The sequence below is a fragment of the Notolepis coatsorum genome, assembly GCF_963971535.1.
Source record: "Notolepis coatsorum genome assembly, chromosome: 13".
In the NCBI taxonomy this organism is placed as follows: Eukaryota; Metazoa; Chordata; class Actinopteri; order Aulopiformes; family Paralepididae; genus Notolepis; species Notolepis coatsorum.
In genome coordinates, this window is record NC_140177.1 from 1,841,271 (window position 1) to 1,855,499 (window position 14,229).

Below are 14,229 nucleotides of genomic sequence, written 5' to 3' on the forward strand. Positions count from 1 at the left end.
ACGGTTAACTTTGTACCAAAAATCATTTAATAATGTTTTAGATTTTTTCTTTCACGCTTCCTTGACCAACTCTTCAGTCACAGGTGGGTGTCATCGCGCTGACGACGGGTGACGTCCGACAGCAGAGCACAACACTCGCTCCCTTCTCAACGTCCCCACCGTCACTCTGAAAGCTTTCTTCGGCTCCCGACGCTGTTTTACGTACAAACACGTGTGTTTTCCCCCCTCTCCTCTCCCGACAGGCTGAGAGTGATCTCCAGAGAGCCACCGCCAACGCGCAGCGCACCACCAATCAGCTGGCGCAGACCATAGATGAGTTCGAGAAGAAAAAGATTCAAGATATCAAGGTGCTTGGTGGACCGATATGGGTCTTTAAAAAGACACCGCTCATGTTGGATTGCAGCTGCCGATAAGTCAATATCTTGTGCGCCAACATTCATTACCTTGAAATGTTTGTTTTTATTTTATAAAGATGAGATCATAAGATATTCCTTTGTTGATCCCCTTGGGGAATTCGGGGCATCATAGCAGCATGGGGGAGGGGAGGGGAGGTACAGGTATGGGCAGGGTAATAGTAGAGACATAAATATTGGCAATATAATTAACTCTGAATATAAAAATACGAGCATAAACGGTGTAAACAAAGGTGCGGGTCTGTATGCCCTATCAGTTCAATTATACATTACAATAATAATTATAGGCAATAAAGAATTTGAATCTAAATGTATACTATGAGTAAGAGTAAACAGTATACACAAGGTACCCTAACTGGCATGATATACATCATTATGTGGTTTACATTTTTTTATACATTTTTACAACAAACATCATTGGACAATGAAATTAATTGATAATTGCTACACTATTTGGTGCAATATTTAGCCCCTTTAGCATGGCCTGGTTGTTATCAATCTACAGATTCCTTGTGATCCTCTGGTTTTGTGTGATACCGGTATTTATGCTCTAGCCTTAAAATGTAGCGTGACAAAATAGGAGCTAATATAATATAATAGCACTAGTGAATGGAAGTGGATACGGTTGGCCAAACAAAAACACCTCCCCCTGAGTTTTATGCCAGGCTGGCTGGGCCGTGTCCGCTTCCAATCACCTGTGCTAAGCTAGGAGAGCTTGGAGCCAGAGAGGTCAATTATGTGCCTGGGTCAGATCTTCATCACGGTCGCGCGTCAGTGAACGTGGATTTGACATGTAAGCCTCTGCCTCTCCCCCCCCCCCCCCCCCCCCCGCAGAAAATCTTGTCCGCCTTCGTGATGGTGGAGATGTCGTTCCACGCCAAGGCCTTGGAGGTGTACACCGCGGCCTTCCAGAGCATCCAGGATGTGGACGAGGAGGAGGACCTGGAGGTAGGGTCACTATATGGTCCAACGAGACACGCTGGTGTCCTGGCGTCAGGGGTGTTTGCGAGTAAAATGTACTTTGCCGCCTACAGAGGTTCAGCATCACAGTGTTGAACAGAGGTTTATCATCAGTGTAGAACAGAGGTTTATCATCAGTGTAGAACAGAGGTTTATCATCACAGTGTAGAACAGAGGTTTATCATCAGTGTAGAACAGAGGTGTATCATCAGTGTAGAACAGAGGTTTATCATCAGTGTTGAACAGAGGTTTATCATCGGTGTAGAACAGAGGTTTATCATCAGTGTAGAACAGAGGTTTATCATCAGTGTTGAACAGAGGTTTATCATCAGTGTAGAACAGAGGTTTATCATCAGTGTAGAACAGAGGTGTATCATCAGTGTAGAACAGAGGTTTATCATCAGTGTTGAACAGAGGTTTATCATCGGTGTAGAACAGAGGTTTATCATCAGTGTAGAACAGAGGTTTATCATCAGTGTAGAACAGAGGTTTATCATCACAGTGTAGAACAGAGGTTTATCATCAGTGTAGAACAGAGGTTTATCATCACAGTGTAGAACAGAGGTTTATCATCAGTGTAGAACAGAGGTTTATCATCAGTGTAGAACAGAGGTTTATCATCAGTGTAGAACAGAGGTTTATCATCAGTGTAGAACAGAGGTGTATCATCAGTGTAGAACAGAGGTTTATCATCAGTGTAGAACAGAGGTTTATCATCAGTATAGAACAGAGGTTTATCATCAGTGTAGAACAGAGGTTTATCATCAGTGTAGAACAGAGGTTTATCATCACAGTGTAGAACAGAGGTTTATCATCAGTGTAGAACAGAGGTTTATCATCAGTGTAGAACAGAGGTTTATCATCATCAGTGTAGAACAGAGGTTTATCATCAGCGTAGAACAGAGGTTTATCATCACAGTGTAGAACAGAGGTTTATCATCACAGTGTAGAACAGAGGTTTATCATCAGTGTAGAACAGAGGTTTATCATCAGTGTAGAACAGAGGTTTATCATCACAGTGTAGAACAGAGGTTTATCATCAGTGTAGCACAGAGGTTTATCATCAGTGTTGAACAGGTTTATCATCAGTGTAGAACAGAGGTGTATCATCAGTGTAGAACAGAGGTTTATCATCAGTGTAGAACAGAGGTTTATCATCAGTGTTGAACAGAGGTTTATCATCAGTGTAGAACAGAGGTTTATCATCAGTGTAGAACAGAGGTTTATCATCACAGTGTAGAACAGAGGTTTATCATCAGTGTAGCACAGAGGTTTATCATCAGTGTTGAACAGGTTTATCATCAGTGTAGAACAGAGGTGTATCATCAGTGTAGAACAGAGGTTTATCATCAGTGTAGAACAGAGGTTTATCATCAGTGTTGAACAGAGGTTTATCATCAGTGTAGAACAGAGGTTTATCATCAGTGTAGAACAGAGGTTTATCATCAGTGTTGAACAGAGGTTTATCATCACAGTGTAGAACAGAGGTTTATCATCAGTGTAGAACAGAGGTTTATCATCACAGTGTAGAACAGAGGTTTATCATCAGTGTAGAACAGAGGTGTATCATCAGTGTAGAACAGAGGTTTATCATCAGTGTTGAACAGAGGTTTATCATCAGTGTAGAACAGAGGTTTATCATCAGTGTAGAACAGAGGTTTATCATCAGTGTAGAACAGAGGTTTATCATCAGTGTAGAACAGAGGTTTATCATCACAGTGTAGAACAGAGGTTTATCATCAGTGTAGAACAGAGGTTTATCATCACAGTGTAGAACAGAGGTTTATCATCAGTGTAGAACAGAGGTTTATCATCAGTGTTGAACAGAGGTTTATCATCACAGTGTAGAACAGAGGTTTATCATCAGTGTAGAACAGAGGTTTATCATCAGTGTAGAACAGAGGTTTATCATCAGTGTTGAACAGAGGTTTATCATCAGTGTAGACCAGAGGTTTATCATCAGTGTAGAACAGAGGTTTATCATCAGTGTAGAACAGAGGTTTATCATCAGTGTAGAACAGAGGTTTATCATCAGTGTAGAACAGAGGTTTATCATCAGTGTAGAACAGAGGTTTATCATCAGTGTAGAACAGAGGTTTATCATCACAGTGTAGAACAGAGGTTTATCATCAGTGTAGAACAGAGGTTTATCATCACAGTGTAGAACAGAGGTTTATCATCAGTGTAGAACAGAGGTTTATCATCAGTGTTGAACAGAGGTTTATCATCACAGTGTAGAACAGAGGTTTATCATCAGTGTAGAACAGAGGTTTATCATCAGTGTAGAACAGAGGTTTATCATCAGTGTAGAACAGAGGTTTATCATCAGTGTAGAACAGAGGTTTATCATCAGTGTAGACCAGAGGTTTATCATCAGTGTAGAACAGAGGTTTATCATCAGTGTAGAACAGAGGTTTATCATCAGTGTAGAACAGAGGTTTATCATCAGTGTAGAACAGAGGTTTATCATCAGTGTAGAACAGAGGTTTATCATCACAGTGTAGAACAGAGGTTTATCATCAGTGTAGAACAGATGTTTATCATCACAGTGTAGAACAGAGGTTTATCATCAGTGTTGAACAGAGGTTTATCATCACAGTGTAGAACAGAGGTTTATCATCAGTGTAGAACAGAGGTTTATCATCACAGTGTAGAACAGAGGTTTATCATCAGTGTAGAACAGAGGTTTATCATCAGTGTAGAACAGAGGTTTATCATCAGTGATCTCCAAGTCCTGGGGGAGGAAGATGCCGTGAAGAATCGGGTGGTGGCTCATTCCATCGAGAGTAAGCTGCCTGACACCCTGAAAGAAAAGTGGCTTACGTATAGACTTGACCCTGTAAGCGGCTTTTCACCACAGACTCACTTTGATTGCCTACTGCAGTACTTGAAGAGACAAGAGGACAACCTTGAGGAGTTGGATCAGCTGCAGCCCAGTCCAGCGGACTATCCTGAGAGACCCAACGACCGAGGTAGAGAAAGGAGGGCATTCACCAAAGCCACAGCGGGAAACACCCAAAAGGGCTCTCAATCAAGCTCATGCATAGCGTGTGGGGACGAAGAGCATGCGGGTAGACTGTTTTCCTGCAAGGTCTTCAAGAGACTAAGCCTGTCCAGCAAGAAGGCTCAGTTGAAGAAATCTGGAGCATGCTTCAAGTGCTTGTGCCTCCATGGTGAAGACGGCAGTTGCACCCAGAAATTCCTCTGTGCAAAGTATGACTGTCGGAAAGGGAGGTCCTCAGACCATAACTACTTGCTTTGTCCGATGCCACCGACCAAGAAGATGGAAAAGAGTGGAGAGCAGAAGGAGCCGAGCTATTCAAAAGTAGAGAGGAGGGGACTTGGACTGACCAATAAACAAGAGGAGCTCCTTGCCAAACTCTCCCCTGAATTAAAAGCAGAGTTCAAGGAAGCGTTCTCAAACAGAACATCAACAACAGTGTGCACCAGCGGTGAGCCAAAAGAATATCCAGTGGTAATGATGCTACTCGAGGTGACGACAAACTCGGGTCAGCTAGTCGGCACTTTGATCGACCTAGCTTCAGACACAAACTACATCTCGAACGAAGCCGCTGATCGTCTGAAACTAAATGGCGAAGACATCAAACTGATTGTCCAAGGAGTTGGAGGGATGGAGAAAACAGTTGCTACCAAAAGGTATTCCTTAAGATTGAGAGTAAAAACCCCCAAAGGAACAGTGGCGGAGCACAAACTCCTTTGTTACGGCTTGGAAAACATCGCAAAGGTGAACCAGGCAGTCACGCCGCAGCAACTCCAAAAGTTCTTCCCAGACGTCGCAGTCAAAGACTTGGTGCGCCCTGAGAAGATCGACCTACTGATCAGTCACAGGGAGGGTCGCCTAGTCCCACAACCAATCAGAGTGGAGGGAGACCTCGTCCTCTGGGACGGTCCCCTGGGAAAGACTGTTGGTGGAGCTCATCCCGACCTCTTTGAGGCAGTGGACCTAGCGGTGCATAGGTCTGAAATCCACTTTGCACGGTCGATGAGAACAACTTCAAAGGCATACCGAGAGATCCTTGTGGGTCCAGCAGGATCAAGTAAAGCCCAGGTTGAAGATCAAGAAGTACTCCTCCGAAGTACTGCGTCTACCAACGAAGAAGTCATCGAATGGTTCAAGTGGGACAGCGTCGGCGCGGCCTGCGATCCTCAATGTGGCGGCTGCAAGTGCGGTAGATGTCCCCCTGGAGGGAAAGAAATGACCCTAGGAGAGGAAAGAGACCTTGAAAAGATCAAAGGATGTCTCACCTACGTACAATCTGACAAGCACAGCAAATCCCCCCACTGGGACGCGGCTTATCCATGGAGAGGAGACCCTGCGACGCTGCCAGACAACCGACGTGCCGTGGAGGCGACTTTCCAAAACACTGAGAAACGCCTTGAAAGGGAGCCAGAGTGGAAGGCTGCATACAGAGAGCAGATCCACGAGATGGTCTCAAGGGGAGCTGCCGCTAAACTCACCAAAGAGGAAGACGACAGCTGGAAGGGACCAAAGTGGTACATCAGTCATCTGGTCGCGCCAAATCCTCACTCATCAACTACCCCTGTGAGAATTGTTTGGAACAGTAGCCAAGAATTCCGAGGGGTGAGTTTAAACGACCTCTTGTACAAGGGACCAGATGTCCTCAATCTGATCAGAGGAGTCCTTCTGAGATTCAGGACTGGGATGTTCGCCGCCCTAGGTGACGTGAGAAAAATTTACAACTCTGTGTGGCTAAAAGACGAAGAAGTCCAACTCCATCGATTCCTCTGGAGAGACAACCCAGAGGACGAAATCGAAGTCTTCGTCGTTGTCAGAGTCAACATCGGAGATAAACCTGCTGGCTGCATCGCTCAGGTCGCCATGAGGGAAACGGCAAATCTGCCCCAGTTCGCAGCCATGGTAGAAGAGCGCCGGGTTCTGGTAGAAGACAGCTACGTAGATGACATCCTGACGTCCCACGATGACTTAAAAGAACTGGAGAAGATCACAGAAGGAGTCGAAAAGATCTTGAAAGCTGGAGGCTTCTCCCTTAAACCGTGGGTCTTGTCAGCCCAAAGTGGGAGGTCTGGAACTGCGGACAGATCCAGTAACCCAAAGACAACTATGTCTGCACCCAAGACTCTGGTGTTACCCAACCAGATGCGGGATGAAGAAAGCAAAGCACTGGGAGTTGGCTATGAACCAGAGACTGACAAGCTTCGCATAATGACGTCCATCAATTTCTCGAGAAAACAAGGCAAGATGAGGACTGGACTCGATCTGCGCCAAGAGGAAGTGAGAAGTAACACTCCAAACCCCTTGACCCGTCGAGTACTGCTAAGCCAGGTCGCTGGATTCTACGACCCCATTGGTCTTGCCACACCTGTGAAGCAAAAAGGAGTAATGCTTGTGAGAAGCTCCTACCAAGAGGCAGGCATAGGGAATCAGACCAAAGACACTTGGGATGACCCACTCTCGCCCAAACTCCGGGAGGCTTCCATAACACTCTTCGAGGAGTATGTGAGACTTGGCCAAGTCAGGTTTGAGAGAAGCCTCACACCTCAAGGAGCCATAGGCTGCCCATTGGGCGTAACATTTTCTGATGGGAGCGAGGCTTCCTACGGTGCCGTGCTCTACCTCCGTTGGGAGACGCAAGATGGGGTCGTCGTGAAGTTGGTTGAATCAAAGGCCAAACTTACTCCTCTTGACCAGAAAGGAGACGTAATTAAAGCAGAATTATGCGGCGCTGTCTTTGCGGTCCGTCTAAAGAGATACTTTGAGAAGCACTGCCGCATCAAGGTCGCACGCTGGGTCCACTTCGTGGATAGCCAAACAATTCTGGGAGCGATCCAGAAGGACAGTTATGGCTACCAGACCTTCTTTGCCAACCGCATTGGAGAGATCCAAATGGCTGGACCAGTAGAAGACTGGAGGTGGGTTGATGGAAACCTCAACGTATCGGACATCCTCACAAGGGGAGCAACTCCTGAGGAGCTTGATAATGAGTCAGAGTGGCAACGAGGCCCAGAGTTCTTGAGATGGCCTGAAGCTGAGTGGCCCGTCAAGATGCCCAGTGAAATTGTGACCAGTGTCGCTGATGACGTCAAGAGACTACAGAGAAAGGCGTTCTCAGCTGTAGTCACCAGGGCTCAGTCACAAAAGCTCTCAGGCCCCAGCAGTACTGATGTTGGTACAGACTCGAGAGACTTTGCGCTGCAACCACAGCCGAAAGACCAAGGTCCACCTCCAGCAGCAGAAAAGCCAAAGAGAAAGTCCTGGGGTGTTGCTCTCGTAAGCCTTGTGGAGCCCAAACGGTTCAGTAGCTTGACAAAGCTAGGTGGAACTGTCGCCTGGGTCCGACGAGCTGCGGAATCCTGGCTGAGCGCTAAATACCAAGCCTCAGATTCAGCAAAGTGGGAGGCAAGGGGACCAGAGCTCTCTGCAAGAGAGAGAATGGTGGCCTTCCAAGACTTGGCCCTTGCAGCCCAAGACGGCGTAAACTTTCAGGACACAACCCTGAACCGCCTTGTTGTGACCAGAGATGACAACACAGGACTCTTGCTTTGCGGTGGTAGAGTCCAATCATGGAGTGAAGACGGAACAGCTGTACCGTTAATCCCTTACAAATCATGGCTGGGGACCTTGCTGGCTAGAGAAGCTCATGAGGCCAATCATGAAGGCATTGCAGCCACACTGCTGCGCACAAGAAGAAAGTCTTGGGTAGTACAAGGTCGGAGAACTGTCAAAAGGGTGGTCAACGAGTGCGTCCCTTGCAAGAAGCAGAGAGCCAAGCTATGCCGGCAAGTGATGGGAAACCTCCCTCCGGAGCGTACCAGCAGGGCAAACCCATTTGAGAATACCACACTGGACCTTTTCGGCCCCTTTGAGGTGAGGGACGCCGTCAAGAAAATAACCAGGAAGAAGGTATGGGGAGTCGTGTATTGCTGCATGGCTTCCAGGGCCGTCCACGCTGACCTTGTTGACGACCAGTCTTCGGAGAGCTTACTTCAGGCCTACTCCCGATTCACTGCTCTAAGGGGGCATCCCAGGAGGTTATGGTCGGACAGAGGCTCAAACTTTGTAGGCGCCAAGCCTGCCTTGAGAGAGTTGCACAGGCACCTAGCATGTGTGCAGAAGGCATCGGTCGAGAACGCAGCCGCCAAGAATGGCACTGAGTGGCAGTGGGACTTCCATCCTGCGGATTCGCCCCACAGGAACGGAGCAGCAGAGGCAGCTGTTAAGCTCATAAAAAGAGCTCTCAACAGCCTCGACGGAACCACCGGTTGCTACACCTGGGGGGAGTTCCAGACCCTCCTCTACTCGGCAGCCAACTTAACCAACGAACGACCCATCGACGCCAAGGCACAGGAACAAGAGGACACAGTCGAGTACCTAACTCCTAACTCCCTTATCCTCGGGCGCACCGGACAAGGAGGAGACATGCAAGGGATTGATGTGGAAACTCATCCGTGGCGCAGGCTGAGGGCTGTCCAGGCTGGGGTGGACAAATTCTGGTCGAAATGGAGCGAACTGGCAGGTCCAAACTTGTTCATCCGCCATAAGTGGCACCGAGCAGAGAGGAGTGTCAAGGTTGGAGATGTGGTCTGGATCGCAGACCAGAATGCCTTAAGAGGACAGTTCCGGCTTGGCCGGATCGTCTTCACGTATCCAGACAAGAAGGGGGTGGTCCGTGACGCGGACGTCACAACCTGCCTAGGGTTTCCTGCCCCCCATGTATCCAGGCCCCGGGCAAAGGACTTTACCCTGCCCACAACCATCGTCCTTCGCAGGGATGTGCGGAGGCTGGTGGTCCTGATTCCGGTTGAAGACCAGCAGAAGAAGTCCTCACCATCGGGTACCCAAAAGACTTTGTGACTCTCTTTTGTTTAGTTAGCGGGTAACCCTGTGAGGCAACTGAGTGGTTCAAGGGCAAACCTACACTCCGTAGGAGGAAAGGTGGTGGGGCCCACCTCCTTAGTTAGTTTGTGTTCATGATACGAGTTGTGTTCACAATGTCCCACTTACCTTTGAAGGACACTTAGTTAAAAGCACTTTAATGTAGATACTTACAACAGTTTGATTTAAGGCTGAGATGCCCATTAACACTCTAGTGACTTGTATTTATAGTGGCCTGTATTTTAGTGGCCTCCTTGGATTGTATCAGTCGGCCAAGTGGGAGGTGTCAAGACTTTTGGTTTATTTAATATAAGGATCAGATGTGTAAAGGGGTCTAAATAAGTTAACAGGCGTTTGTGATTGGGACTGAGCATGCACAGTTCGCGCAGCTGCCTTTCAAATGGTGGCGGGCTGTCACTTCTCACTATAGCACTGACAGGATCACATCGCCCATTGGTAAGTGGACTTTATTAAGGGATTGCAATGTTAACTTGGCTGTGTCACATATGTACAATGTAATGTATCACGTTGGCTGCTGGCTGCTAATGCAGCCTGCGGATAATATTTGCATAGTGCACGGTGTTGGTGATGCTGGCTGAATGAATGAACGTTAACTTGTGTCTGAATGTTTGCCGCTAGCTTATGGCTAGGCTAACGCACCTCGCCGTAGGTGCAAAGCTGAACTAGTGTCCTGGTGGCTTTCCCGGTTTGTCACGGTGAGATTCATGTGGGGAACTTTGGTGTGAGCGTGTGTGTGCTTTGATGAGAACTGCTATCTTGTCCGTTGTGTGTGGGGAGCTTAGTGGCTCGTATCTCACGGAGGAGGAAGTAAACATTGCCATGCATTCTGGGAAATGAAGTCATTCTAGTTCTCCCTCCTCTCACCCACAATTAAAGGGGACATGACATACTGGTTTGATAGTGTATAGTGTAATGTATATATAATATAAATATAAATTATATATATAATATAATATATAAAATGGATAGTGTATGTATATTTGATAGTGGTATTGATATATTAATATGTATTGATATTAATATTAATATTGATTGATTGATTGGTATTGATATTAATATATATTGTATATTAATATTATGATTAATGTGTATGCACTGCATTTTGTTCTGTTTCACAGGTTTTTGACCTATGGTAAGCCTGTGGTCAACTGTGGGAATTATAAAGGTTGTATTGTGGAGAAAACATCTCAACTAGTTTGTTCAAATAAACAAACTCTAATGACTAACCATTGAGTCATCCATTGTGTGGTGCCTGTCAGCCCTTTCGGAGGGATTCAAATAGAACATTCTTGAAAGATCCGAACAATCACAGTGTTGAACAGAGGTTTATCATCAGTGTAGAACAGAGGTTTATCATCAGTGTAGAACAGAGGTTTATCATCGGTGTAGAACAGAGGTTTATCATCGGTGTAGAACAGAGGTTTATCATCAGTGTAGAACAGAGGTTTATCATCAGTGTAGAACAGAGGTTTATCATCACAGTGTAGAACAGAGGTTTATCATCAGTGTAGAACAGAGGTTTATCATCAGTGTTGAACAGAGGTTTATCATCAGTGTAGAACAGAGGTTTATCATCACAGTGTAGAACAGAGGTTTATCATCAGTGTTGAACAGAGGTTTATCATCAGTGTAGAACAGAGGTTTATCATCAGTGTTGAACAGAGGTTTATCATCAGTGTAGAACAGAGGTTTATCATCAGTGTAGAACAGAGGTTTATCATCAGTGTTGAACAGAGGTTTATCATCAGTGTAGAACAGAGGTTTATCATCAGTGTAGAACAGAGGTTTATCATCAGTGTTGAACAGAGGTTTATCATCAGTCTAGAACAGAGGTTTATCATCAGTGTAGAACAGAGGTTTATCATCAGTGTTGAACAGAGGTTTATCATCGGTGTAGAACAGAGGTTTATCATCAGTGTAACTGAGGGGTACAATTCCCTGACTGTATTGTTAAGTATGGTATTATTAAACCACTACCTCTTGTACTATAACTTCTGGCCATACAGTACATGATATAGATATGATGAACACTTTCCCACCTGATGAAACGAAGTCCACACAAATGTACAAATCGAATATTTAATATAGCAAAAGGTATATACAACGTTCATTTGTTGACACTTATGATTTGAAATGCACTTGTATGGCAAATGAGTATTCGTAGGTAAATCAACATTGAATGTCCAATCTCTGGTTACGCAGGGAGTAAGTATACAACCCGGTTCTTTAGGGAACTATAGCGATGGTACTTAAATGATTATAGCTGGATACACTAAGGGGGGGGGGGGGTCCCGCTGGTTGTAAGACAGTAGGAGGGGGGGGGTTAGAAGAGCCGCTGGCGGTATCCCATCTGGCCGACGATTTCTTGGGAGAATCTCTTGAAAGTCTTGAACACGGTGCCCACAGAACCTCGGTCCGCAGATGAATACAGCTGGACCCTCTGGTGGACGGTAGCTGCCGGTCCACAACGGAGAGACGTGAGGCGACCTCCCTGGTGTAGAGCGCCGTCTCACCTTGACTCCTCTCCGGGGGGTAGTTCCAACACTCAGCAGTGTTGGCCGTTATCCATGGAATAATCAAAGCACCCAAAGCATAATCCAAGCCGTGGAAGGCTCGCCGTCGTCCGGGTAGAGTAATCCAATGTACAGGTCTCCTCGTCCTGGCCCGGAGCTCCTCGGATGCAAGCACCACTAGTGGTCTGCCCAGCCTGGTTAAGACTCCAGATAACGTCAGGAACGATGGGGGTACTGATAACTTTATAACTCTAACCGAACGATGCACCATACATAATAGACTATTATTAGCTTAATAGAAATACGTCCAACTCGACGGTATAGTGCCAAACTATGACAATTCAACTATTAATCCACACGATATCTCAATGCCTATTCTGAGGCCAAGTAGGCCTTACTGCACCACACGTGCGTCGTGGGTGAGGCTTCGCGTCTGTTACTCGGTTGGAGGGTAAAGAACTAATGGACTAAAAGAAAGTTCTACTTTACTTGCGCCATATATATATGCGCTGTGAACAAATAGTACCATTCGTATTTCGCCAGACGTATTCCTACGCGGAACCGGGCTTGCCTCGACATGTTGGTCGGCACGATTGAACTTGAACCTAGGGGTATGGCTGCTGGCGCCAGGTTCTCGTCCAATGGTAGAATGAAACTATTATGGGCTGTTTAGTAGACTAAAGGGATATTCAGTGCATATTGTACAAGGAATATACAGGGGATATCAAACGATATACAAATACTATTAAATATATATATATAAATAAATATATATATTCGGTTTAATCTGATCCTTCACAACAATCAGTGTTGAACAGAGGTTTATCATCAGTGTAGAACAGAGGTTTATCATCAGTGTTGAACAGAGGTTTATCATCAGTGTAGAACAGAGGTTTATCATCAGTGTTGAACAGAGGTTTATCATCAGTGTTGAACAGAGGTTTATCATCAGTGTAGAACAGAGGTTTATCATCAGTGTAGAACAGAGGTTTATCATCAGTGTAGAACAGAGGTTTATCATCAGTGCTTGTGCCAGCGTGGTAGACTTGTGGGAGCGTGGTAGGCTTGTGGAAGCGTGGTACTACCGTGGTAGGCTTGTGGGAGCGTGGTACTACCGTGGTAGGCTTGTGGCAGCGTGGTAGGCTTGTGGCAGCGTAGTAGGCTTGTGGGAGCGTGGTAGGCTTGTGCCAGCGTGGTAGGCTTGTGGGACCGTGGTAGGCTTGTGGGACCGTGGTAGGCTTGTGGGAGCGTGGTAGGCTTGTGGGAGCGTGGTAGGCTTGTAGGAGCGTGGTAGGCTTGTGGGAGCGTGGTAGGCTTGTGGGAGCGTGGTAGGCTTGTAGGAGCGTGGTAGGCTTGACTGAGGCCTAATTATTTTATTTAATCTCATTTCAAACCTTTATTTTAACCCGTCGTGAGTCATTTGAACGTGTAGAATAGGTTCCAAGATTCCATTCCAACAGTGTTGTGACGGGAAGTTGACCAATGAGGGCTTTAAAAAAACAAACAAAATACCAATGATGGTTACGCCTTTCGACCAGAGAATGACAGACCAATAAGATAAGGTCTTGGCCCCTAATCGTGGGTTGATATATGGTCATGTCCCCACCCCTGCCCTTGCCTAAGAATTTGGCAAGACAGCGCAGTCTCTCACCCAGCTCTGTGTCACAGTCGTTACTCACCGTATAGCCTACACACCCTTCAACGTTAGCAGTCACTCACAAGTATGCTGGCGTGTGTGTGTGCATTGGAATTCTCCCAGCGATCCGCAGTAGCTTTTATAATAGGTTCTTCTTGTTTTTCTTCTTTTTGGCTGGAGGTTTGGGGTGAATCAACTTGTCGGCAAACAAACAAACAAACAAATGTTGTCTCTTATCCGGTGAACGAGTCTCCCAGATGCCGCCTCGCTCCATTATCTCCTCTCTCTCTCCGTCTGAACGCTCTCCCCGTGGGTGGGCCCCAGGCGGACGCTTCGCCGTGTGACTCATATTATCTCTGAAAAGCAACAGGAGATCAGGAATCATAATCTGCACAAATCACAAGCATGTGGATAGACCTGATCAAGAGCCTTCCGCGAAACACATCTCTCTCCAACACGGTGAATGTTTTCATTCAAACCTTTATTTATACTCGTGAAAGCACTCTGAGGTTTCCCTCGTTTACAGTGACGACGAGTTAACAAAGAAGAACACAAATATCATATCGGGTTATGAATGACAATGAATTACAATTACAATTATTACAATGGTGGATTAAAAACAATGACACGATTCAGTACATAGGTCAAGTGCAACGCCTTTTAAACTCCATGACTGACGGGAATGCTCCGAGCTTTAGAGTCTGTTGCAGGGTATTCCATGTGTGTATGGAGCATCGTATTATTATTATTATTATTATTATTATTATTATTATTATGGAGCATCGTAGGAGAAGGCAGACTTTCCAAGCG

At 46.0% G+C, this 14,229-nt stretch overlaps 1 protein-coding gene across 1 annotated transcript in view; it reads left to right on the top strand.

Annotated features, from left to right (window-relative positions):
* cibar1 (CBY1 interacting BAR domain containing 1) overlaps nt 1-14,229 on the top strand; it is a 38,614-nt gene that overhangs the window by 12,767 nt on the left and 11,618 nt on the right. Inside the window, exons 5-6 of the mRNA XM_084327047.1 lie at nt 243-347; nt 1,248-1,361. Of these exons, the coding sequence (XP_084183173.1) occupies nt 243-347; nt 1,248-1,361 (219 nt within the window). The remainder of the gene's footprint in view (nt 1-242; nt 348-1,247; nt 1,362-14,229) is intronic.